General features: G+C 45.5%; 1 protein-coding gene across 4 annotated transcripts; it reads right to left on the reverse strand.

The window, feature by feature from the left end:
* Positions 1 to 27,320, reverse strand: pak4 (p21 protein (Cdc42/Rac)-activated kinase 4). 4 transcript variants are annotated; one of them, XM_066703851.1, is made up of 11 exons: positions 27,151 to 27,320; positions 8,224 to 8,450; positions 6,899 to 7,092; positions 6,575 to 6,800; positions 6,149 to 6,382; positions 5,502 to 6,023; positions 5,127 to 5,260; positions 4,604 to 4,730; positions 4,257 to 4,382; positions 3,983 to 4,117; positions 1 to 3,207 (listed from the first exon to the last, which is right to left on the reverse strand). In XM_066703851.1, exons 2-11 carry the CDS (start codon positions 8,443 to 8,445, stop codon positions 3,052 to 3,054), a joined length of 2,076 nt encoding a protein of 691 aa, XP_066559948.1. In that variant the 5' UTR covers positions 8,446 to 8,450; positions 27,151 to 27,320; the 3' UTR covers positions 1 to 3,051. The 4 variants fall into 4 exon arrangements, with proteins under 4 accessions (XP_066559948.1, XP_066559945.1, XP_066559949.1 ...); XM_066703848.1 differs by having other exon boundaries at positions 27,144 to 27,320; XM_066703852.1 differs by lacking the exon at positions 27,151 to 27,320 and adding an exon at positions 19,510 to 19,617.
* Positions 27,321 to 27,819: the final 499 nt, after the last annotated feature.

The raw sequence follows: 27,819 nt of genomic DNA on the forward strand, positions 1-27,819 counted from the left end.
TAGTGGATATTCATTCATTATTTTATTTATTAAAAAATCAAAAGGAATTGTAGTATTTCATAAAAGCTGGCACAGTTTAAAAGTTTCTTAAAAAACAAAACAGAAAAAAACTACAAAAAAACTAATAAACCAACCATTCAAAAAAAAAAAAAAAAAAAAAAAAAATCAATGAAAATGTAACAATGGGATTCTAGCAGGCAGTTTCGATTGTCTTTCCGTTTTAATGGCTACATTAGCGACTGAGGATTCCAGAGCTGGAGAATCCCAGACTCGCCAGCTGTGCAACACACCTCAGTTTACATCACCTCTCAGTTTTACCCTGAAGTGTACCTTTGGGTCTGAAGGTGTTGCCTGAAAGCCACCTTTACCACATTGATGCCAATACAACACAGTACAAAACATTACTGAAGGGAAATAGTGCTACACTCTGGGCCAATTTCCCCAGGCTGGTAAAAGCCCCCATAAATGACCTTAATTAATGAGCAACTGGATTAAAACCTGCCAGTCTGACTCAGGAGCAAATCTTCAAGCAGCTTTAGGAAATAGGCCCGCTGTACTCAAGTTATTCAGTAACGTAGGCGTTGTGTGTAACTGGGACACAGAAGGAAAAGGCACTCCGTTTTTTTTCGGTTAGTGTTCTGTTGTCAGTAGGCGGGGGGTGGATGGGAGAAATTGAGTAGAACAGGCAGAACAGGAAATCTGCCTTTAATATGAGTAAACAAACAAATACTATATTTTTTTGTTGTGTGCAGGTGTTGTGAAAATGTGCAAAAAATAATACTGCAGAATTGTGCCCCCAATAAACAGTCATGGAGTCCTGCAGATATCTTGTCTGCTGTCCTAGGAACAGATCCCTCAGAGGACTTCTACAGGAGAGCTATAGGAATTACTTAGGTTTTTTTTTATTTTTGTGTGAGTGCTTTTGTTTGTGGAGTACATGCATAGATATGCACACACACACGCATGCACTCATAGTAGTGTCTGTCTTTGGTTGGATTAGCTCTTTCCTGCTGGGGTGCCTCTTTCTTTCAGTGTCAGTGCTCCCCTGGGATTTTGTGAGCATGTGCCCGTGCCTGTGTCTTTGCGTGTTTGTGCGTGTTCACATGCCTGTGAGCGTGTGAGAGTGCAATCTTGTCTTCGCATACGTCTGTGCCCCAATGTGTGTACACAAGTAGGATTTTTTTCAATTGTCTTTGCCCATCTTGCACTCTGTAGCCGTGTGTGTGTATGTGTATGTGTGTGCGAGTGGGTTTCTGTAAAAAGCTTTTTTTTTGTTAATGTTTGTGCCTCTGTGTGTGTGTGTGTGTGTATGTCACACAGTGACACTTCTCTCCAGCCACGGCTGTGGTTCTGTGTCAGTTCTGTGTTGTGGCTCATTCTGCTTCTTCTAACACAATGACTGTCAACTTGGATGTAGATGAATTTAGTCCCCTATAACCCCGGCGCTCCCAAAATCCTGTCTACAGCCCCTGCCCCCCACAGACACAGACACAGAAGAGTCAGACAGTACAGCCAGAGAATCTCTTAGCACACGATGACAATGAAGCAAAACAATTTAAACTCATTGTAATTAAAATCGATGGGAATTTCCATCTATATATTTTTTTTAAAGCCAGAACAAATAAAAACAGTTCTAATAATACTAATCACATGTGAGGGACTTAATGACTTCTGAGTGGTCACCATAAACTCCCCGTCTGACACTGAAAATATAATGTGCAGCCTGTTCCTCTTTACACTGTTTCTCTTCCTAGAACACATCACTCATACACTCACACAAAGATATATATATTTTCAAATATTTATAAAAAAACAATTCCAGTGTTGATCGTTTGCGTAGTGTTCATAACACAGATCTGCGATTTTTTTTATTAAGAAAAAAAAAAAACATTATATAAACCCAGATTGTGGTCCTTCTTCAGTAGTATTTACGTTCTTTTCCTAACTCAGATAGAGGTGGTTGTGTCCCCAGCTAGGTGAACAGTAGTGTCACAATAAGGTAATTCTGCTATGCTTGCCACAACTCTTTCAGACGTTTTAAAATGCATTCAGTTTCCTTGGCTACGGAGCAGCAGAGGGCGAGAGGGACGATTGTGTGTGTCCTGTGGATTCTCCTCCCATTAGGAATGACATTAGGCTTGTAGGTTACTTTTTAAGCAATGGGAAATTTGCGAACATCTGATTTAAAAAAAACACAACAAAACAACCAAACAAAAAAAACGTGTTCACACAAAAAAAATCCATCTTCAGGGGAAAGGCAGGCAGGTAGGCAGGATAGAAACAGTCCCTTTTGTGCGAAGTGTAGTGTGACTGTTTTGTATGTAGTGTTAAGTGTTTGTATTTTTTGTCGTTGTAGTTGTCAGAAGTTGAAGAGTGGGGTGGGGGGGGGTGTAGTGTGCCGGCTGCTGGGCCCTCCCCTCACCTGTCCTCTCCTGTCCCCTGCCTCTCCGTCCCTCCTTCCTCCTTCCTCCGAGTTCACCAGGTGTGGTGTTTCCACAGCAGAAGCCAGAGCTGTCCTTGTTTTACTGCCAGTCTGTCGCAGAGTTTTAAAAGGCAAACAAAACGCCAGAAAGAGAGAAGATAAAAAAAAAAATCTAATAAAATAAAGAGGAAAACTAAAAAAAGGGAAGCAAGTTCAGATGGGGGGGAAAAGCCAAAAAATAGAGGAGGTTCTTCAGGGAGATGTGTAAACCTCCTGCTCTCTTCCAGTTACGCCTTCAATGTCCGGAAAAAAGGCAGACTTTAAAGATTGTGTTTCTTTGTTTTAAAAATACATATTCCAACCAGAAAGAGTTCTGCCTCCACCTTTTGCAGATCACACTCTCAGTTCAAAGGGTGTGGGTGGTCCCTGGCCGCCATGTGTGTATGTGTGTGTTTTTAGAAGATCGGTGTGGATCAGTTGGTCAGTGGGCCGCTCAGTGTTTGTGTTTTGAGTGTCTATACCCACAGTCTGAGAGTCTTGAAAGAATTCCTGGTTTGGGCCTTGTGAGTGGGTTTGCTGTCCTGTGTGTGTGTAAGGGGGGTGGGGTGGTTGGCGCAGGGTGATGTCACTCATCTCATGCGATTTTGTCTCATGAGTGGCACAATGCAGGAGGGTGGGCCTGCCTTGGTCAGGAAGGGGTGCTTCAGCAGCTCATTGGCCGTGGCTCTCTGGGTGGGGTCTCGCACCAACATCCTGTCTAAGAAGCCTTTGAGGAGAGGGGAGACCTGTGGACAGGCGAACACAAGACAAGACACACATTAACCCACGCAAACACAAATACAAATGCATGTGTCATACAACAGGCGGAAAGATAAATAACTTTAAACGGGAGGTATAGGTGCAGATTGTATGCAAGTACAAACCCACCCACATCCACACCAATCCCACTCAGATCTTCAGGGGTGGGGACCCTGTCGAGTGAAGGCTGAGGCACCGCAGCAGACACATACAGGAAGGGTGTGGCAGACAGGACAGTTCGGCAGCTCAAAGGCTGTTTTTAAAAAGGGCAGGGCAACGGGCTGGGGCCGGTTACAAATAACCACCAACGGACCAAACGACAGCAACAGGCCTGGTGGTTTTCTAAGCAGACCCCACCTCACCACGTCTGGCGTAAACACAGGCCTGCAGGGGAGTGAGTGCCAGCCCACATCCTAGCACAGCTGCTGCGGGGGAGACTTGCCAGGGCACTGAAGAACTCCAGAGAGTGGTGGAGATGCACAGCACGGGTTTCGGACACGGGAAAGGCAAGAAACTGGTCACCAAGAATTTTGATTTTTTGTAGAAGACTGAAATTATCCAACTGATAAATGTCCTCAAATAAGGAATACTGGAAAATGTGTGTGTGTGTGTGTGTGTGTGTGATTCGTAAAAATAAAATTAATAACATTCCAACAAATAAAAACCCTACCTGACAGTGTCTCTATGTCTGCGAGTGTCTGTTTGTCTGTGTCTTTCTGTGTGTCGGGGGTTTGCATCCTCATGTCTGGGGGGCAGACTCACCTTGTGCAGGTTCTTGAGTTTGGGGGGCAGGTTGTCCCGGATCATCTTCATGGCCTTGAGTGGGGGCTCGTTGAAGTAAGGGGGCTCCCCGTCCACCATCTCGATCACCATCACCCCCAGAGACCAGATATCCACCTGAAAGAGGGAGTGGAGGAGAGGTTAGACAGCGAGTGTGATCAGTCAGCATGTTAGCCAGTCAGTGGGCAGAAGGGAGAGAAGGCAGGGGGGAGTAGGGATGGACAGAATAGCCGTGGGGTAGAGAGGGTGTATTAACCTCTGGGCCGTAGGGCAATCTGGAGATGAGCTCTGGTGCCATCCAGTATGGTGTTCCCACCAGAGACTTCCTGCGCTGCACCTCCTTGGACACCTGGGCGCAGAACCCGAAATCCGACAGCTTCACCTGCAGCAAGAGAGAGTTTGAGTCATAATTAGGGCAGAAACACAGGACACACTTCAGCCATCATCCGAGAATTTAGCATCACATTTTTATGTCCCAGCAACAGCATAATAAATATAATCCTATTATTATTACTAATAAAAACAACCATGAACACCACCTCTCCCATTTCCACTCCCCTCCAACACTCCTCACTCTCTCCCCCCACCCCCTCTCCCTCGTACCCGTCCGTCGTGGGTGAGCAGGATGGAGTCACTCTTGATATCCCTGTGGATGACACCCTGAGTGTGCAGGACGGACAGCGCTTTCAGCACAGACACACACACCGCGGCGATCTGCTCCTCATTCATCCTGCAGAGAGGAGAGGGGATAGAGGTGGGGGAGAGGGAGAAGAAAAAGCAGGCATTTGTGAAATCTCACACGACTGAATCTGGCAAGTAATTTTTCTGTCTGTTCTAAAAACTTCAAGAGAAGAAGCCATACAAATGTACAGCCCGCCCCCCCAACCCCTTGTGGCCATCAGTGGAGTTAAGTCACCTGTTTCCAATATCTTAGGGCAAAAACCCATTTAAATCTAAATATATTTATGTGGCGTGTCACAAAATATTTGAATAAAATAAAATTATATGTATATACACATTATAGTTTTCATTTCTCGAAGTGTGCATTATTGTATTAAATGTCTGTGTTTGAGTGCGTTTGCTTGTGAGCAGGTCTGTGTGTGTGTGGGTGAGTGTGCACATTTACCTAGTGTGAGTGACGATGTCAGTCAAAGCCCCACCCTCCAGGAACTCCATTACGACCCACAGCTCGTCCCCCACCAGGTAACTGTTGTACATCTCCACCACATTGTCATGGTGATAGTCTCTCATGATCACCACCTGAGAGGAAGAGAGAGAAAGAATGTCAGTCAGTCAGTCGGCCAGTGTATCAGTGTATCAGTCAGTCAAGTCAGAGAGTCAGTGTATCAGTCAGTCGGTGTATTGGTGTATTACTCAGTCAGTCAAGTCAGTTGGTGTATCGGTGTATCAGTCAGTAAAGTCAAGGAGTCAGTCAGTCAGTCGGTGTACCATTGTATCAGTCATTCAGTGGATGCATCCGCCCACCCCCACAGCCCCTGACCTCGTTGAAGAGCAATTCTCGGCGCTGCTGTTTGCGCAGGTCCATCTTCTTGACGGCAACCAGCTTGCCACTGCTGCGCACCGTGGCAATGCACACGATGCCGGTGGAGCCCTCGCCAATCTTGATGTAGTTGTCTAGGTAGGCACGGGGGTCCCCGGGGTCAACCACCATCTGGAGGGCGGTTCGAAACTGCTCGTGGGACACGCGCTGCGGCTCCCTTTGCGGGGATCGGGCGGTGGCCGGTGGGGGCGGCTGCTGCTGCGGTTGTTGTTGAGGGGGGGGTGGCGGTTGTTGGCCTAGCTGGTTGGGGTGACGAGGAGGGGGGTTGGGTTTCTTCTGCTGTGGCTGTGGTTCTGGACCCAGACCCGGGTGAGAGGAGTGGTGTCGGGGGGGTGGCTGGCTGGCTGGGTCGCCCCCCCGTGGTTGCCCCGGAGATTTTTTCCCATGCCCCCCTCCTCCGACTACACTGCTGCCCTCCCCTCTGGAAGGGCCGTTGTGGGGGGGATGGCTGGGCTTCAGGTCCTGCAAACATGGGGAGAGGGAGGGGAAATCTGTTTATTTGGTCACAAGAGGCACAGATTTCAACAGGATTATCTGCAAGGTACCCATGGAAAACACCCATCTTTCTCTCCATCTCGCTCCAGTACCTGTCCGCTGGTCCCCCGCCCTCCTCCGTCGCTCTCGGTGCGGGGGTAGGTGTTGAAAGGCCGGCTGGTCTGCTGGGTGGTCCTGAGCACCCCATCGCTGAGAGGCAGGCTGGGCGTCTGGATATTGGGCCCGGAGAGTGGGCGTTTCTCCCTGGGCGACTGGGGGCTGGGGTCCCGGCCGGTGTAGCTGGACTTGGGCCTCTTCGGCTCCCCGGCCCCTTCCCTCTTTACAACCTGGGAGGGACCGCGAAATATATGAAAAATACGTCCCCAGCTGTTGCAAAAAAACTGTCACCTGTCTGTCTCACTCTAATCCCCATATCCGTTTTGAACCAAAAGCACCCACATAACACCACAGATATAAAGAGCAGAAATGTCTTCTTGTCATCATCACCATAATAATAAAAATACTGTTGGAAAATCCACCTGGTCTTGCTGGCTGCGGTCTCTGGCTCTGTCTCGGTCTCGGTCCCTGTGTGGGGGCGGTGGGGGGGGGCCTGGTCTCTCTCTGTGTCGCACAGGCTCCTGCCCCCGGGGCAGCTGCTGTGGTCTCCCTCCCTCCTCACGGTGAGAACGGTGGGGCAGGTGACCCTGCCGCTCGCGACCTGCGTCCCCCCCACCACTTCCACTAGAATCCTGCCTGTGCCAGTCTCTGTAGGAGGAGGAGGAGAGCAAGGTGAGAAACAATGTTTGACAGAAGGAATACAAAAAATAAGTTTTATTCTCATTCTTTCCCCAGGAGTCTTGTACCTGTCTGGGTGGGGTCTGTGCCGGGCTTCGCCGTTCTCCTGCCCGCCCCCTGAGGAGGCTGAGTCCCGACGGGGCTGTGTGGGGGGGCTGCCGTGGCGCAGTGAGTTGGAGCGGGTGACCGACATAGTCTCAAACTCATCCAGCAGCCAGGTGAGAGAGCCGTCCACCGCCATCTTATTGCCCCGTACAATCATCTGGAGGTGGAGAGGGAGGAGAAGAGAGAAGAGACCGGAGGGAGGGAGGGAGGGAGGGAGGGGGGATAGGGAAGAAAAAGAGTGGGAGACAGGGTTATAAAACTGAACTTTAATTCACTTCTGCACATATAATTTATATATACTGCCTCTGGGCCACATACAACTACTAGTGATATGTCTAGCCCTACTCAGGACCATAGAAACCACAGCAGTCAAACACTAGCTGGCTCAGGGCTGATATGAGTATGGGGGAATGGGGAGACACACCACTGCAGGGAGGTCTGAGTGCAGTTATGCGACAGTACAGCAGGTGGAGCTGCTCAAACACACACAACATTCTCAGACTGACCTTGTGGGTGAAACACTTTATTCAAATGTACATACAATCTGAGCTAATATTAAAATATATGAGCCATAATTGAACGAGAACCATGGTGCTCTTGAGTTGAACTGCAGGCAGTGGAGTTCCCATCTCTCTCCCTCAGTGCTATCTTTATTCTCTCCCACCTGCTGCAATAAATGTACCAATGAATAATCACTGAACAGCCCTGACTGTAGAATCCTCTGAGGAGAGGAAAGGAAATGGTGAGGGGTTGGGCAGCATAGCATAACACAGAAAAGTTATGAAAGTGCCTAACACCAGCGCCGCAGTGACATCAACCAGCGCCTGCCAGAGAGACGAGTTTTGGGTGTGCGACAAACAAGACTGACAGATTAAGAGCAGGTTTATGATAATTCAAACTCTTGCTGCCTTCATTTAACAGCGAGAAATAAGGAGGAGTTGCATTCCCACAGCGTGTCTAACAGCAGTGATCTCATTTACAGTCAGATCAGAGTGGGAGTCAGCCTGGGCAGTTGGGGACTGTTTATATGTCATCTCTAATATCTGGGGCAGGAGTATCGATTGTGTGGCCGGCTGCATTGATCTGTCCTGGAGCGGCTGTGTCAGAGAGCAGATTAAATCCTCCAGTCTGTGTCGTAAGCACAGACAGTCCCTGCCCTGGGTTAGAGCCACACATACCATCACAATAACCTAGGACATTCCCCAAGCCCCGCCCTGCCCACCAGTTGATCACTTTGCAGGACTTTCTGTAGCCCAACACCATTAACCACACCCTCCCGGCCACTGACCTTGCGTGGCTCGACAGTGGTGATGACTGAGGCATCGATGAAGGGCTTCGGCCGCTTGGCAGACTCCTCGATCAGGCTCTGCCATTGCCGCGGCAAACCCACGAACTTCTGCTCGCGTTCGTCAAAGTCCGTGTGCACGCGGTGCTCAAAGTTGGAAGGCGCAGAGATCTGGATCCGCTTTTTCTTTTTACTGAACATGGCGCCACCGTCCCGTCTGGACATCAGAGCTGTGGGAGGGGAGGGAGGGTAAGACAAGGTTAGGCAGTTCAATAATTACAGTCTTTGTAACAGTAAATTACCAATCAATTACACCACCCCACCCCAAAAATCTGGAAATAAAGTTGACCAAGTCGACCACCACTGGGGCATGTAAGGTAGAATTAAGAGCACGCCCAGAGACAGAGACAGAGAAAGAGGCATTAAATGGAGCAAAAATTACACCAAAAATGAAAACTGTGAAAAGAGTTCTGTTGTACTAATTAAAAGTTTGTTTTAATCAGATGGGTTAAGAATAGACAGCTGCAGGAAGGAGCTGACTGACTTGACTGTCTCACTTCATCAGCAAGGTCATTCAAGGCCTTAGGAGTGTAGTTGAAGAGACAGAGGGAGAGGGAGGAAGAGAGAAAGAGAGAGAACCAAGACCATGAAGTGTAAACCGAGTTACACTAGAGCAGAGCTGTGTAACAAAATTATTACCATTATTGTATTTATTTCTGAGCAGACACTCTTACCTAGGGGCAATTACAGTAGTCATAACTATAAACATTTCACAGGACATGTTTAAAAAAAATAAAAAAATAAAAATAAAAATGCAAAGATCAATGATAGTCAAGCCAGTTAACTCCGATCAAGTACAAAATACAGCGCAGGATTCTGTTCAGGGGTAGTTCCAGCAATTATGCAAATTTAATTAATGAATTAACTGATGTGCTGCAATACAGCAGCACTGCACAGGACAACAGCACCAGAGATGGTGAGCGATGACAGCGGGAGAATGGCCGAGCTCATGGCATCCATCACATCTATTGATCTGCTGATGGTGGGGTCAATCACAACAACCTGGCGACCATCGTTTACACTGAAACCACAGGTGCCCTGGGAAATGAAAACACAGCGTCCTGCGAGAACGTGAGAGCGTGCGAATGAGGAGGTAAGTATGCATGTTTGCGTGTACCACAGCATGCTCCAGTGAAGGAAATAAAAACAAAAAAACAATTGTATGAATGGATAGTTGTTTAAGACTTCCTGCCCTGAGGTAGGATTGCAGAAAGAGACAACTACCAAACAAACATACAAAAAATCTAAACACACAGGAGTACGGCCATGCCTCGTGGCTCCAGCAGAGATGGCTGGAGCCCCTTGACCCTTGACCTCTTCTCTTACTGAGGCCTGGGTGGTGCGGAGACACAAGCACTGTGATGAAAATAATACAAACCCTTAACCCCCCTCAAGGGAAGTGGAAAAATCCCAGTTAACCCACAGCACCTGGCCCAGTCAGAAACGAGGGAGGGCAGGACAGAAGGAAGGATAGGGATAATTTACTAGGAATAAAAAAAACCTGGGATGGGGAGACAGACTCCTGTAGGATGGTGCAGCTGGAGATGTCCTGAAGTTTACCACCTACACAGCGCTGCTGTGCATCAACTAATATAAGCTACTAACCCAGGCTATTAAATAGGAGGTACTGCTTCTTGTATTTGGTGGAAAAATACGCCACGCTGAACATGGCATGTTTCCTCTGGTCAGAGCACACTATTGCACTGTATATTGTAACACTGTTCTCTGTAAAGAGGGCTGATGTATTTATTTTGCACTCAACGTAATGTTCCGTGAAAATGTGTATTGCTTGTGACGACTGTAAGTCATCAAAGGTAAGTGTGTCTGATAAGAAATAAAAAGTAAATCATCATAAATAATAATGATAATGCAGTCAAAGTAAATATTTTAAAACGTCCACATTCTGCAAATCAGCAGATCAGACTCCTAATGTACAATGGAAGAAAGAAAAATTTAAGAAATAGAAAAAGTAAAAGTAAAATAAAGAAAAAACAGAAAGGGCCTGAAGGAAATTTAAATAATGAGTCAATTCAATAATAAAATAATCAAATCAACCACAGAGCAGCTGTGGCAATAGGAGCTGTTCTGCCAGCCGTGGGATCCTCTTCAGGACATCACTTAAGTGATTTCGCTGCCAGTTTTCAAAGCAGGCTGGAGGTAGGATTGAAACCAAAGGGAACTCAAACCACAGCCCACACGGAGCAGCTGCCCAGAGACGTTTTCATGCCGTACCTGCCCGGACCCCACCTCCACATCTAACAGGCGCAGCATGAAAGCAGACAGGTCTGTATTTCTCTATTAGGTTATTTATTTTTATATTCTCCACACAGCTTTCTATACAAAACCTCAAGCTTTTTCTATGCAAAAAGTTTGAAGTCTGGGCATCAAACACAGAGGACCCAGGAGACCCGTGTTGGGCCAAGGCTACAACCTGGCACGGATCCAACATCCTGTGCAACTTTGAATATGGGTCCTCCAACTTTGAGAATGAGCTCCTAAGGAAATAAATAACACCAACCCCCTACTTCCCTAAATACACACAACTGCTATGCTCCCCCCCCACCTCTTCAACTCTAATCCTTCATGTTGAGCTCCAAGAACAATTTGCACTTCTTAAATCCATGATAATCCAGGGAAAGTATACAGGAATTATGTCTGTATTTACCACAAACAAAAACACCCTGATTCCATAATCTACTCCCCCCCTCCCAGTTCCACTTTTTTTCTCCCGCTGTCGCTCCTGTACAGTCCCCCAGGCAGCGCAGTCTGCTCAGTGCAGGGGCAGAGGGGGTGTGAGAGGGAGGTTGCATGCATTTCTTGGGCAGCGTGGGGTGGTCAGACCCGCCGCCTTGTCTGCTTTTACAGAGGAGTGGTGTTTTGGATATTATTATATTTGTAAGACTGAACAAGCGGTCCCATGTTGCCCACTGGTCGTTCAGTAAATCCTGCCAATTTTGTGTGTGGGCTCCCCTGCCACATACTCTAAGACTCTTATCCGGGAGGATTCATGGACTGATTGGCCAGCGTGAGAATGCAGCATCATGCCATCTCGTGTATGGTTTAACAATCAGTAAATTCTCCCCCCAGCTTGCCACCACACCCTTCATAAGGAGCCTCTGCTGCTAAGAGTGAGTGGAGAGGGACCAGAGAAGTGTTTGGAGCGGAGAGGGTTGTGTTTCAGACCGGTGTGACAAGTGGTTTTGTTGAAGGATTGCGGGAATTAAAGTTAAATTCCCTTTTTGCCTCCTGTACATTTAATAAAAAGATATAGAGCTTTAGTCTAACTCATCTGTATCTAAAAACACAACTGTAAAGGCAAAGCAGTCTGGGGTGACACTCAATCCCACTCCCAGATCATAACTGGGCTGCACCAGAGGAAGGTGGTGGTCATGGCCAGGGACATTGGCCTTAGGTGTGAAGTCCTGTCCAGACAATCGCCACCAGAACAGGAACAGTGATGAATTAAAGCTTTCATTATAGTCAAAAAGTATAAATAAAGCAAGAGGAAACAAAAGTGAATTTCCAATGCAGGGAGTTGAACTATACTGGGGGAGGGAAGGGAAGCGAGAGAGATACACTATCATAAACTACCAAGATCAAGTTGTAGAACGTCAAACAAATCGACTGCAAACAAATGAACGCTAGACTCTTTGTAATTGGTTGGTTTGTTTCAGGAACCCAGTTTGAATACATACCGGGCTGGAGTACGCCAGCTCCCAGTCACACTGCCCTGGCCTGTCTCTGTAGTACAACCACAAACCCCCCATGCCCCCTGTACAGTGCTCTGCTTTGTATACTGGTCTGTAATCCTCAAAGTTGACAAAGGAGGCAAGAGAAACACACAAGGCCTGCACGGTCAGTGTAATCTAATGGTGGCGTATTTAAACAGTCTGGCCACAGCGGGGCAAAAACCAAACAGCTGCATGAGTCACTGAGAAAAAAACTCAGGACGATAAGACAGAATCCTGCAAAACAGCCACCCCGGTTAGTGATAAGAACAGGGCTGAAAATAAAGCCCAGAGGAAAGTAGCTGCTGGTCTTTTCCATCAGAGCAGTGCTTTTCAACCCCGGTGCTGGGGCCCCATTGTCCTCCTTGGTGGTGCTCCAGCTAAGCTCTCAATCACTTAATTGAATGCTGCTCTGAAGTAATAATTTGGCTCAGGTTTTTTCTTTTCGTTTCTTTTAATAAGGCACCTGAACTGTCAAACTTGTTAGTGAGTGAAACAATTCATTATAAAGTCAAATTAAGCAAGTCATTAGTTAATTTAAGGTTTCAGTTAAGTACCCCCAGGACCAGGGATGGAAACCACAGACTTAATGGTCTTGCAGGCATCAAAACACAAACAACAACAGTGATGCATGACTCAAGATAATAGGTGAAACAACTGGTACTTCTGTATCCAGGGTTCTAAGTATATATTACACAGGGCATTTGTTTTCTAATTAGTCTAACAATTTCAGTTGCTTCTTATCAAAACCAAGAGCTCAGCACCGATACACACACAGCTGATGTGAAAGAGGCAGTACAGCAAGAGGTTCAGTTTTCAGTCTCAACAGAAACTTTGCCAGCTGTTCAGCAGAGTTTCATTTGACCTCAGCCCATAATTTCACACAGATGAGGACGCATTGAACGTGTTTGGCACTGAGGAGTGTGTACCATTTGTACTGGCACTTCAAGTAAACAGATAATGTGATGTGTACTGATCTGTGCAGAAGTGCAGGCAGGCAGGGGGAGACACCTGTTTGTGTACAGGTGTGTACAGGTGTGTGCAGGTGTACAAAGCAGTGTGACAGAGCAATATTAGCCACTAATCACTCAGTACAGGTCCAATTTTCTCTCTCAGCCCCAGGCAGCAAAAGGATTAAAACTGACCTGTCAGAACACACACCCCTTCCCCAACTCCCCACAGCTGAAACAGGAGAGAGTGAGAGACACAGGTGTGCAGAGACAGCCCCTCTCACTGGCAGCACCACCAGCTGTGTGTAATTAACCATATGGCTTTTCTGCTGACCTGCAAGTTTTACTTTCTCGTCCCCCCTGACATAGAGGAATCAAACACCAAGCTTGAAAAGGAGCATGCCACATATGCTCAGGGGTGGTATTTACACCACAAGGTTTGAAATTGGGGCGATAAACTTTTTTTTTTCCACCCCAACTACTAACACACTCAAAGAAGCTCACACAGACACTCGCTCTCATACACAGGATTAATCGACCTCAGGGAATCGGATGTTTCCTTGTTTTGTGGACCTTGGCATTAGCATACTATTATGCACCGATGAACAGCAAGAAAGACGTCGCTGTGATGACTGCATTGATGGGGAAGAGGAGAGAAGAGTCAGCTGGCCTTTTTGGCAGGGGCACGTTGCGTTCAGTTTCCTGGGCTCTCCACAGACACAAAGAGATACTGAGCTTTTAGACAAACAAGGTCCAGTGCGGTTGCAGAGGATGATGGGGCAGTTCTCAAAACTATACAGTACACTCTGTCGCTCACAAGCACCTGGGACACCTGCTGCTTGTCTTAATGGAGTGGTTTCTGTGAACATGGCTGTGAAGGGTTGGTCTTCCACAGGACTGCCAGGGTGTTTTTCTTAGCTGTAAGCTTGACGTGGCGGTTAAACGGCTGGTGAACGTGGCCAACGTGTGTAGGTCTGGGTCCTGCTCTGTCTGCCGAGTGACTTCCAGCTGGGCACCCACACCAAAGAACCCTGTGTGAGGTTTACCACTTTAGTACACACACACCCACACTTAATGCCTTCTGGACTGTAAAGTGCAACGTAAACAAAACAGCATTATGGAGAGAAGACGACTGTCCCTGTGAGAAGACCTCAAGCACACTAATGCACTCACGCAGTTTCACTAACGCATACGCACGCGTACACGGTCAAACATTCATGAACAGCACGCACACACGCACTTCGCACGCTCCTACACATTCCCACGGACGTTTGCACGAACTTTCGCGAACAATAAAAAATGCTCAGTCACAAAATGTTTTCAGCCCTTTTACCAAGTCTCAGTCCAGCATGAATAAAGCTGATCAGAACCTAGCTACACAAGGCTACATGAATAATACTAATAAGACTGCACCTTAACTGTACTCTATCAGGTGTTCTCAACCCTGGTCCTGGAGTATCCCCTACCCTGCTGGTTTTTGTTCCAACCGAGCTCTGAATTACTTAATTGATACCTTAATTTATCTAATAATTTGCTTTTCAAAAAAATTTTAAAGGAACTTCTTATTAAGGAGCCAACTTTTTATCAGTTACACAATTTAAGAAGTCAAATGTAAACTAATTATTGGTTCAGTTAAGTAATGGAGGGCTTGGTTGGAACAAAAAACAGTAGGGTAGGGGGTCCTCTAGGACCAGGCATGGGATCCCTGCTCTATATAACTGGGCACATTGTAACAACCCCAGAGTGGGCTACACTGCCAATGCAACCACACTGGACAAGACGTTACTTAGTTAAATTACTGAGAGCTGGATGGATAGGTGGGTGATGCTTGGAACACCCCAGCCAGACCCTGATAGAGAGTTCAGCACCCCACAACCACACCTTGCCATGACCCCTGACCCTGGAAACAGAAAGCAGCAGGGAGATGATGCTTTCATCCTCAAGGAAGAGTCTGCTCGACAAAGCTTGGGGCTACGAGATTGTGGTTTTCATAGTGCTGTCGGCTCACACGCTTGGCTTAACTATCTTGGGTGCAATGCAAACCGCGTGAGTAAAGAACCTGAGCAATCTAATGGTGATGTACACCATAGCACAGATCAGACATGTTGAGGCTGTCTCTGAAATCTACACTGTAGTGCCCAGCTCTTCTTCTACATACTGTACTGTATCTGGCTGTATAATGCTATGCTGTGCTCTGTACTGTACATGTCACTGTTAGGCGCCTAGGCGCCAACTGCGTTGGCTGCGACCAAATTACAACTCTTCAAAAAACCACAGTTAAAAACATCGGCTGCAGGAGCACAACGAAAGAGGGAGAAGAAGAAAGGGGGAAGGGAGAACAGAAGAAACAAAAAAGAAAAAAAAATACAAGAAAGGCCAGATGTTTAGGAATCACATACTGTAGAGGGGATATTTCAGACACATCACAAGACTAGAATTCAGTGGTTAAAAATCTGAGCAGCAAAACTGACAATGTGCTTCTTCGACAATCATGTCCTATATATATTATTTTATTTTTTTACTGGAATGCAGGGATGAATACATGATTAGCCTAAAACCACAATAATATTAAACATCTTAACTGTGAAGCTGCACTGCAGAGTGAAACAAGGACTTGAGACTATACAGCACTGTACAATATCAATACATGACCTGCCTCATTTGAAGTACCAAAAACATCCTGAACCCCAACCCTAGCCAACAGTGATCTTTGAAGTGAGGCCAATAGAAATCTACACCCAAATCAGTTCACTCAAGACAAATGCAACACTATCCTGAAGCCCAAGTTTACTGGGGACTCTAACAATAACCAAGACCAAAATATAATCCCAATTGCATCAATAAACGTCATTTTGGTGCATCCCCCCTTAAATTACTCATGACATGACAGTAAAAACTACCTACGTGTAACCATAAGAGCATTCTTGCCTTAATCATGTCAAATAAAGACAGCACAGTAATTCTTAATGTTTTTTGTTGGAAATTCCTCTTAAACATCCAAATCTTCAGTAAACGGCAGTGAAACTATTAATTATCCTAACACCTACATGACATGGACAATCTATTCTGAACTGTGATACTACATGCCAAATTGAGAGACTTCACTCTATACTCCACTGTATTAAATAAATTAGTTACCTACACCATTTTAAGTCCAAACAACACCCAAACCTCAACCCTTATTGTACTGTATGTCCACACAGACACACCATACGTATTTGTATTACAATCTTGCAACTTGTGTGCTGCAGTTGCATTGCCTTGTACTGTATATTCGTTAAACCTAAAGATTTTTTTTATAAAACAGTGTACACTTTACTAACTTATTAACGAAGTTACTTTTTACAGTTCACATTACATAAGTAATGAAAATGCGGTTTTGAAAGCGAGACAAATCATTAGTAACACTATCCAAATAAGAACTTAGTAAACGAACACAGATTTAGATGTGAAACCCAAGAGTGTGTAACGTTGCTAGGAAAGAGCTGCATGTATTTCAATAAGCCTTACAGTGAGATTACAGAAGAACATGGGCGGAACCGACACAAGTCACAGAACACTGTTTATATTCCAGAATCCTTCGCCGTCACTGTCCGGCGATCTACGGCTCCGTACAAGGAAGCAGGAAGCGCTTTCACTGACAGTACTCTACTCACCTCTGTTTTGAATTCCCAGATTTATTCAAGAATAGATTGATCCAAGAGCATTCCCGGAACCTAGTGCGTCTCGGGAATCAGAAATGAATCCCCCAAAAATACTTAAAAAAAAAAAAAAGGGTAGAATCTATTAAAGTCTCCATTGATTATTTTATTATTGCAGAAAAACAAGCAGAGTGCATACACGTGTTAACGCACAACATACTTCAACACTAAAAATAGATGATCAAAGTTTTTTCTTTTGGTCTTGTAGAAGAGGAGGAGTAAGAGGCAGGTGATGGGGACTAACTTTCGCGATGAAAAGTGTGCCCCGGCTCTCTCGCTATGGAGACTGGGAAAAGCGCCCTATCCTCGCTCGCATTCCTAGTTTCACCAATAAGGCCCAGTATCGTGACGTCACCGGGGAAGCGGGCGAGAGAGGTGCGGTGTGTGTGTGTCGGAGGCCGGACGGGCGGACGGGAGGTGGGAGTGCAGCGGAAGCCACGCCCGCTCCGCTCGAATTTCTAGGATCCACATTTAAAGCACCAAAGTGCCAAATCCATAATAAACAATGCACCAAACACGCAACCACTTCACACTCGCACTACACCGCATTGGAGTACGCTTCCCCCCGCGGCAACAACACCAGGTTGTGAGCGAAGAGGTGGGGTAACGTGCATTGTTTCCCAGAACCGAAATATGTTAGGACTTGATCATCTTGAACAGATTAAATCGGCATGTCTTCTTATACATGAACACACACTCCAGTATTGCGAGTAATGAAAATATAGAAATATTTCCGTTTGACCATTCCAAAAAACAAAAACAACTTGCAGTAATGTGACAAAGCTGTCATGTGAGGTGTGTGTGAGTCAGTGTGCACATGTGATTGTGTGTGCATGCATGCCAATGTGTGAGCATGTAAGTCAGTGTGTGTCTTTGTGCATGTGTGTGTTGAGGGCACTTCATGATTCACAATGTCGAGTGACCTGTGACCCGCTATGGGCTCAGAGGACCACACCCCCTGAGTAAAGACAGCTTGTGACATACTGCAGCGCCTCACTAATTAATGAGCACAGCCCTGGCACAAATTCCTCAGGGGAGAACACAAAACACAAGGACCACACCAACCGGTCATTTTAATTAGAATTTAAAATTACATAACGGAGATTACACAGCATTGATTCTAGTGTATTTATTTTTCAGGATTAACTGGAACATGTGATTCAGGTCAAGGTGTAGTGAAATTAACTGTTTCACTTTAACAAAAGGCTTTAAAAACAAACACAGAATTTAGGAACAATGGACATTCTAGTTCCTCACCCAATCACAACACCAGACACAGAGATTAAGAGTAATTAATTTGTACACACACACACACACACACACACACACACACACACACACACACACACACACACACACACACACACTTTGGACCAATCAGGCGGCAGTGTTCAAACAAAGCAGCCACTCTCTTTATCCAATCATAGCCCAGTGTTCCAGCAGCGGCTGCCCATTGAAGTCAGATGGAATGTAAAGGTCAGCTTGGAACCTTCGCAGTAAAATTCTGTCTGCCGGAATTCCAAAATCCCAGCACTGCACTCTCTGATAAAACCAAATACTCGCTAAAATACACACACATACACCTCAATCTGGGACCGTCAGCTCCATTATGCAAGCTTTTGCTGCTCCCCCATCTCCCTCTCAATGCACAACAGTATAACATTGAGGAAAAAGAAAATATCTCAGCTTTTCTTTCAGCCTATAAACTGTTCTGCTTCAAAATGCTATCTGGGGGTTTCGTTAAACTTGTAATTATTACACACTCAATCACTACTCAAACATGCTGTAACCCTTCACACACTGTGCTACAGTCGTTGTGCGGCATCTCTTACTGCAATGAGTTGCTTTAATGTATTGCATTGCTGTATTTATTATGTATGCTAACCTACTCTACTACACCCTGCAATTTTTCATAAAATAAATAGCAGTCAGTGTATCAAGGTGTAATTATGAAGAATTTAATTTGGAGACACCCTATACCCAGGGAGACAGTCAGTTCTTTAGTCAGGGTATCAGTTGGTCAGTAGGTGTATAAGACATCAGAGTAAGTCAGTCAGCCCCACACACCTTAGAGAATAAGGAAGCTTATTCTTTACTCACAGTCCTCACCTGCACCCATTGCCCCAGTTTCTGCTCTAGTCATCAGATCCTTGTTATACTATACTGTATATTCCCCTAAACCACACAAAGCCCTGGGAGCCCAAAGGAAATCAGCACCTCAAAGACCTGCTGCTGATTACCCGCAATATCAAATGACAATACAATTAATAAGGAGATGGAGAAGAATCATGGCCAAGGCCTCTTTGGACAGGTTGGGAAAAATTCCAGTGTTACTGTGAGTTTAGACTGTAGGATTTCAGCTTAATGTTATATTATATAATATAATAATAATAATAATTTGTTACACTAATAAAAGACTAAGGTAAGTTAATATAACTGGATTTTATCATTCATCATCTGTCTGTTAACACCCAGACACACTTCACACACCTATGCTGACCCCCCTTCCCAGTCCAGGTGTTCATCCACACCACAGCCCTGGATCAGGCAGCTGAAGACATGTTCACTGTAGGGCAGTCATACACTGGCACTTCCTAACTGGTCTTAAAATCCAATAACCCATGCATGCATTTTCCGAGTCGAGCAGTGATTCCATTAGGTGTTGGCAGGAAGCGTTTGTTTAATGGACTAATAATTCAAGAAGGAAGTGTGTGTGTGGGGCGGGTGGGGTACTTAAACTCCCCACAATTTAGTAAAACTATTGTTGTTATTTCATATTGATGCTAAACTAACTTTGCCTACAGTCCTGCCTGCAAGCTCCACTGAAAAACCAGGAATTTCTTCACAGACCTGTTCCTTCACCTTGGACGCCAACTGGAAAAACAAGTTCCTGCGCTGGGAGCCTCAGTCTCCTGGGGACCGGGGTGCAGCTCTGCTTTGGGAAGCAGCCGAGCAGCCAGTGTGGGAGATTACAGTCCCCAGTGTACAGAAACTCCCCAGCTGACTTCCACTCCCACTCTGATCTGACTGTTTTAAATGAGATCTCTGCTGTTAGACACACTGTGGGAATGCAGCTCCTCCTTAATTCTCTCTGCTCGTGCTCGGCCGTTGCCGGGATCTGGTTTGTTCTGGTTCGTTTCTCTGCACACAGGACAGCTCTTCCCAGTCCTCTTTTTTTTCTACTTTTTATGTCTCTATTCCCAGATGGCAATGTTTTCCAAACCCCTGAACATGTACACCGATCAGCCATAACATTATGACCACCTGCCTAATATTGTGTAGGTCCCGCTTTTGCCGCCAAAACAGCCCTGACCCGTCGAGGCGTGGACTCCACTAGACCTCTGAAGGTGTGCTGTGGTATCTGGCACCAAGACGTTAGCAGCAGATCCTTTAAGTCCTGTAAGTTGCGAGGTGGGGCCACCATGGATCGGACTTGTTTGTCCAGCACATCCCACAGATGATCGATTGGATTGAGATCTGGGAAATTTGGAGGACAATTCAACACCTTGAATTCGTGATTCATCAGACCAGGCCACCTTCTTCCATTGCTCCGTGGTCCAGTTCTGATGCTCACGTGCCCATTGTAGGCGCTTTCGGCAGTGGACAGGGGTCAGCATGGGCACCCTGACTGGTCTGCGGCTACGCAGCCCCATATGCAACAAACTGCGATGCACTGTGTGTTCTGACACCTTTCTATCAGAACCAACATGAACTTTTTCAGCTATTTGAGCTACAGTAGCTTGTCAGTTGGATCAGACCACGTGGCCAGCCTTCGCTCCTCACGTGCATCAGTGAGCCTTGGCCGCCCATGACCCTGTCACCAGTTCACCACTTTTCCTTCCTTGGACCACTTTTGATAAGTACTGACCACTGCAGACCGGGAACACCCCACAAGAGCTGCAGTTTTGGAGATGCTCTGACCCAGTCGTCTAGCCATCACAATTTGGCCCTTGTCAAAGTCACTCAGATCCTTATGCTTGCCCATTTTTCCTGCTTCTAACATATCCACTTTGAGGACAAATTGTTCACTTGCTGCCTAATATATCCCACTCACTGACGAGATTATCAGTGTTATTCACTTCACCTGTCAGTGGTCATAATGTTATGGCTGATCGGTGTATGATTTTAGATTTTTTATTATATATATATATATATATATATATACACACACACACACACATATATACATACATATATATTTTACTTTAAATCTCCAGCTGATTAAGAGAACGCCAATTGAGGTCCAGTAAGGCTAATTGTTAGTTAAATTAAGAGCTCAATTAAGTAATTGGGAGCTCCAGACTCCAGGGTCCAAAGGATCAGCTGCACACAACAACTTTAATCATTGGATAACTTCAGCATTAAGCATCAGTTATTCCCTTGTAATGCACTGCACTGTAGAGCTCTCCTGTACTGTATTTGTGGTGTACAATATTGTAGTGCAGATAAATATACTGTATTACATTGTATTGTACTGTATAAATCTCTACTGTACTGTATTGTACAGTAGTGTAATGTATTGACTTCAAATGTGTTGAATAAAATGCCCTCAAAGCGAAGGAACACTTACAGAGAACACTTGAGTGGTTTTGAGCAACAGGGCCACAGAGAGACACCCGAGACAAGAATCCATGGAACAGCTGCCTCAGGTGCTCTCATATGAACACACTACGCAACACTTCATTGTAGAAGCTCTCTTCGATCATTTTATCTTACTGCATTAATTTAATGTTCTCGCTTTCCTCGGTTTAAACCAGCAAGATGTAGTGCAGAAATCTGCCCTACTGGTTGGCGTTCCCTTTCTTGAGCTTTTGTTCACTGCAGCTGCAGCGCACAGTCCAGCCCTCAGGCTACCTGGGCTCTTTATTAAAAAAGAATGAAGTACAGCAATAACACAAAATTGTAGGAACAAATCCCTGTGTGTATGTACCGGTGCATCCTGTTTTGCGCTGGCGGTTGTCTGACTTTTGGTTTATTTATTAACCCATTTCCTTACATATACATTTTCAAGGAATTTGGGGCATTAGTAACAGAGGTGTAGACTTGAGTCAAGTGACCTGGGACTCTAGTTAATTTGAGTCAGAATTTATGAGACTTGGGACTTGACTTGAAAAAAGCTGAAATTACTTAGTCTTGACTTAGACTTGGCAATCACTGACTTGTCACTTGACTTGACTTGTGGGTGTTTTACTTGTCCAGACTTGAACAAATACATGTTTTTCTCATTTTTATGTTGTTTGTTATTGTAAATTTTGTTACATTCAAATGGATGCGCGGCAGTCCGCAGATGAATATGGCGCTAATTGTGTCAGGGCCTGTCATACTATGTGTCCTTGGGCACAGACTCTCACCAAAGACAATAGAGAGCCGAAGTGGTGTCGTCACTGTGTAGGTACTAGCGTATGCAAATTAACTTGCATTAACGCAAAAATCCCATTCATTTTTCCCCATAGAGATTCAGAAACATAACTCAAATAAGGTCTACATTCAACATTCATGTTGTGGAAGTTACCCTATTCCAATACATTTGGCCATTATAGGTCTTGAAGCACAAACTTACCGACAGCAAGGAAAACAAAACTGTAACTTTCAGAAGAACGGGACTACAGCACAGGCGCATGCCTGTGACGTCTCCTCCACTAGCTAACACGTCCTCGCTGTCCCAAGCACGATCACTTAGCTGCTAAGCAGCAACTTTCTACATTCTAGCACAATCAGGTAGTGTTTATTTTAGTAGTTAGCTAGGCAGTTATCTCTAAACGGAGTCATGAAGTGCTAAAATTGCTGAAAAAATGTATCAAAATGTTTCCCCTTCCCTCTCAGCTCAGCCTGTACAATGGAGGTGACGATGCAAAACAACTTTGATGGTTTACCACTAAAATAAGACTATCCGCAAAACAAGAGCCTTTGGAGCCCCATTTAATTACAGGCATTCGCTCATCCATCCACAAACAGAATATCTGGGGGAGGTTAGTGTCACCGCCGCTGCAACAACACACAACAGAAAACAGCACCGCACAGCAGAACACAACAGAACACAAACCACACGCAGAACATGATACACGCAACAAACACACCACCACATACAGAACACACCACCATACAACACTACAGAAGCGCTGCCTCATCCCATGAGGGAACCAAGCCCCCTCAGCTGTGATATCCTCCTACAGTAGTGCAGAAAACCTCAGGGAGGAAAAGTGCGGTTTCATGGTGTAGAAAAACCCCAGACAGAGACAGAGACAAACATTGAAAGACTGCTAGGCTGAGAGACTGTGAGTCTGAAGACTTTTAGCATTATGAAACGGAGACTAAGGCAGACAGACAAGTCACCTGCACTTGCAAAACCCTGCAAGTCCCAGCCAGGTGACACTGCGCTATTACAGTAGCAATGACAGCGTTTGATTCACCGCCCCAACCTGGGAAACTAGCTCTTCCCTGCCCCCAGACACACACTGAGCCAGGCAACAACACCAGAAGCACAAGAACACACGACACGACAAGAACACACTGCACCACATTGCAAACAAAACAAAAAACCTGTGCACAACACTGCACACGATAGGCACAACAATGCAATGACTAAAGACTGCACTATTCTACACCACACTATACAACACCATATTGCACCACTCTGCACCACTGCACCACTCCACTGTACATTTTCTCTCAGATGCCACTCCTCCCCTAAGTTTAAAACAGACAGCGCAGGCTTCCAAAATAGCAAGACTATTACATGTGTGGATGAAGACCAGCAACACCCTGATATTATTCCACAGGGACAATGCTCTCTGTTTAAATAAATGCTAATTCTACATTTGAGCAACAAGAAGGGGGTTACATACATCTTTCTGCAGGAGAGAGAGAGACCGGGAGAGGCTGAAGGAGAGACAGAAGGGGAAAAAAACATGTAAAGGAGTAACAGCAGAAAATCCAAACACAGCAGGATATTTTCATGGGGCTGAGCTGAGTTGCAAGTATTTTAATGTGTGCTGGTGAGCCACAACATGCACACACTGCAGTAGCTGTACAAATTAGAAACAGGCCTGCCTGTCTGTCGAAACAAGGCTTGGGGAGAGACAGAGCTGGAGAAAGAAAGGGGGAGAGGGTACAGTAACTGACAATAATCCCCCACCCATACTTTCCCTAACCCTGCTGCAGTGTGATGGAGGCGAGAAGGGGGGGGGGAGAGAGCAAACGTGGGACAGAGTGGGGACTCAGGCATGCGAGGAATGCAGCGAGTACCCAGCACTGAGCTCTCCCCCGACATACCGTGCCCCCCGTGCCCCCCCACCCTGCTGATACATTCACTCAGTCACCTATCAGCAGGAGAGAGACAGAGAGAGAGTGGAGGTGAGAGAGAAAGGGGAAGAGGAGAGAGAGAGTTGGGAGTGTAGGGACAGAAGAGAAGTGAGTGGTGAAATGAAGAAGGTACGGTGCGGTCATCATGTGTTCACTACGGGTAAAGGGGATAATGAATTACACTGAGGTTGAATACAGGGACAGAGAGAGGAAAATGGACTTAAGGGGGGAGAGGGGGACAGAGGAAGAGTGTGGATCGGTGAGAAAGAGTGCAGAAGGGGGGAGTGGGGAAATAGGAGTGTGCAAGTTTGTGTGTGTGTGTGTATGTGATAGTGTGCGTGGGTCCAGTGCTCATCTCTCCCAGCCAAGAAACCTCTGGCCCAATTCAATAAGGAGAATTCAAATAAAATTTCAAATGAAATTAACTTGGAGGCATGAGATTGTGCATGCCTGCGTTCCACCTCCAGCTGAGTTGAAACCCAGCGCTCCATCACCACTCCCTGGCCCTCTGCCACACCTCCTCTGCAACTACCGCCCTCCACACGCCTGCCTGCTGCCACCAGCATGGGGAGACAGAACAAGGTCACCGCCTGCACCACCCAGCCCTAGGAGAGAAATTCCCTCCTGAACAAATCCTGTGCAGAACCACAATGTCACTGGCATTGTTGTTCTTGTGATGTTGTTGCCATTTTTAATAAGGGCATGGCTCAGATGCAGTGAAGGAGACCAAGAGCTGCAGAGACAATTTTATTTATTTTATATATACATATGTCTATATATATACACTTTCTCTTCATGCCATGTATGTGCTTTGGCAACTTAAGTACCCGCCATGCCAATAAAGCCATATGGAATGGAAGGGGAGTGAATCAAAGGAAAGACTTCCAGACGGGGTTGACTGTGACCTGTGAACTTCAACTCCAGGAACTCCTAAGGGAGTCTGAACTGAAGACGTTTTAAGATGCATCTGGGTCATACAGCTCCCTACATCCTGCTCTGTGGATGCACTACCCAGCTGTGTGCATGTCAACAATGAAGAGAATAGCCATTCCAAAACTGGGAGTCTTTTGAGGACACAGGTCACTAGGTCAACGCCTTTTGTTCAATGTCATTTCCGACTCCATCTCAGACAGTCCATTCCAGTTCCTGGCCTGTAACTCTCAGCATGGAACCAATGTGGACTCCAGTTCCAATTCCAAATCTAGAACTGAACCCAAGCAGCACCCCTCCCATGCACCATCACGACTCAAATCAGATTCTATTAAAAAACACCACCACCAACACCACCACCACCACAGCTACAGAAATACATAGACTGTCAGAAATCAGACTCCAGAAGGGAAAGATGTGAGTCAGCGCTGGCAAAGAAAAACCTACACTACACCTCTTTATCTCAACAAAAGGCAAAAGCAAATCCCACTGAATTTTGCAGTGACAAATCTGTCAAAGCCGTCCAGAGCTGCTAATGGACCGCCAACCGTCCCCACGCTCCGCACAGCACCAGAGCCCTGGCACCAGGACAGGCCCTAACATGGAGAAGACTGAAACTGAAAACTTCACACAGCAGTTTTCAACAACAACCCTGCCAGAAAATAATCAGAAACAACTAAATGGAACAGACTGCTTGAAATCCACTGTACTGCTTTTTGACTATCAGTGTAGATTTCCTGCCATCTGGTAAGGACTTCTATTCATTGATTAAGTTTTAAAATGCATGTAATTCAAGATAAATTCAGTTATAAAAAAAATCTATCAACATTGGTCTAAAAATACAGAGATCAAATCTAAATATAAGCCTAAAAAAAATGAAAACCAAGTATTACAGCAGCTTTTATAGGGCTGTAAAATAATAACAATAATAATAATCACTTACCCAGGGCTTTTATCTAGAGACGATTAAGTGAACAACTAATCTACTAATACTGGTACAGAAACAAATTAGCAATAATAGGGACTACATTTATCCACCTCAAATGAAGGAGGTGAAAGGACTTGAATAACTGGCTCAGGGTGACACATAGAGTGGGGAGTCAAGCACATCTAGTACTGTATGCCTTGATCAAATGTCAATTTAACCCTAGAGCTGTCAGAGATTGTACACATATTTTGCAGGCCTAGGGCTTCAGGATAAAGAGATAAAACCTTTAAAAAAATAATAATGAAATAACAAGTGGGCGACAAGAGATAAAGGGACAAGTGGTAGTGAGTCACACCTTGTGTAAATTTTAACTGTGGAATCAGAATTGAGGATACACATACACACATGAGACTTTTTGCATGTGTGATTACTGGTAGCTAATCAACACTGACATCCCATACATGTTTACTGTTGAATGATCAGATTGTTCCAGACACCTGCAACTCTTTGTGTAATTCTGTATAGGGATGTTACCACCGTTGGAATGAAGTCTGAACTATATTATTAATAGTAACAGTTAATTTTAATTACTCAAGGTTAATAATGATCTTTAAGGACTACACTACTACTTCAAAGCACAGAAGTCTGAAAAATAAAGTCAGGACATCAATACTTTGCCAATCTAGGGATTATTTAAAGCAAAACAAAAATGTATATACCAAAACACATTTTAATAAATATATATAATTTTTAAAACAACATTTTGGCACTTTCATCGGAGTGTTATTGTCATAAAACGTAAAGCACTCTCGCCAGGAAACTTCTCCATAAAACAGGACGAAAGGGTAGCCAGTTCACAACACTAACTAAAAAGAACATAAAAGCTACATTGCCTATGCCACTGTACTCTCCCTCCGTCGTCCTGTTTTGTCCAGTCAGTAAATTGTCGCAGCCTTTCCCAATACTTCTGGAGAAATCAGACCCAACTGTGCCGAACCTCCAAAACTCACCTTGTGTTCTCTGCTCCATTTGTTCATCACCACGAAAGAGAAAAGTTCACTGATGCACGTATTTTGCGCAGGAGACTCTTTTGAAGTGGGTCAACGGTTCAGATGACGCTAACCCCCCCCCCGATCAGAAGAAAACTACAGTAAAGCCCCCAACGTGTCGTGAAACACTTCAATCGGGAAAGGAGACTGAATCCACAGGTTTCCACAGACCGCACAGCCTGCGGACACCCCAGATAACCTCCCAAGTTTACAACAATTGCACTGCAAGAGAGACACACATGCCAGCCAACCGGCTCTCCAAAAGTTTCTCTCACCTCTTACCTGCGTCCTCCTCCCGTGTCTCCCGCTCCCCGACCCCTGTAGAAATCCCCTCCGAGCTCGGTGCGCTCTCTCTGGGGTATTATTGATTTATATTCGGTTCCGTACAAATCCAGCCTCACTATCTGGTCGCCATGTTGAGCAAATCGCAACATCCGGGGAATTGGAGTCGCTCCGGCTCCATAGCAACCGACCCCCGATCCGCCAGGACGCAGCCTTAGCAACCGCTGATTGACAGGCGGACCTCGCAGGGACACCGATTTAATGTCAGATTCATATTGATAATTAAATCAATCATCCAATATTATAATGACTGGGTGTGCTATAGTGGTTTTAATTGATACATAGGGGTGATGCAATAAATGTTCACACAGTTGAATCAACTATCATTACAGTTATGTCCTTATCACTAGTAGTCAGAAGTAGTAGTAGCATTATCACTAGTAGTAATTGCAGCAATAGCATAGTAATTGAAGAATGGCAGAAGTAATAGGACCAGAAGTAGTAGTAGTAAGAGCAGCTGTTGTAGTAGCAGCACCTGTTGTAGTATTCTCGTGTTGCTGTTGTGATGGGTGTAGCGTATGGGCCCGGGGGGAGGCTGCTGCCCGGGGCTGTGGGCGTCGTGTTTTGGAAAGGTGGAGGTCTGGCACTCGGGATGTACTGTACGCCTTT

The sequence above is a fragment of the Amia ocellicauda genome, chromosome 5 (assembly GCF_036373705.1).
Source record: "Amia ocellicauda isolate fAmiCal2 chromosome 5, fAmiCal2.hap1, whole genome shotgun sequence".
Lineage (NCBI taxonomy): Eukaryota > Metazoa > Chordata > Actinopteri > Amiiformes > Amiidae > Amia > Amia ocellicauda.

Coding starts and splice junctions, on each gene's coding strand:
- pak4 (XM_066703851.1), bottom strand. CDS start 8,445: ATGTCCAGACGGGACGGTGGCGCCATGTTCAGTAAAAAGAAAAAGCGG. Junction 7,093..8,223: donor CCACTGTCGAGCCACGCAAG/GTCAGTGGCCGG, acceptor CTCCACCTCCAG/ATGATTGTACGGGGCAATAA. Junction 5,261..5,501: donor GAGAATTGCTCTTCAACGAG/GTCAGGGGCTGT, acceptor TCTTCCTCTCAG/GTGGTGATCATGAGAGACTA.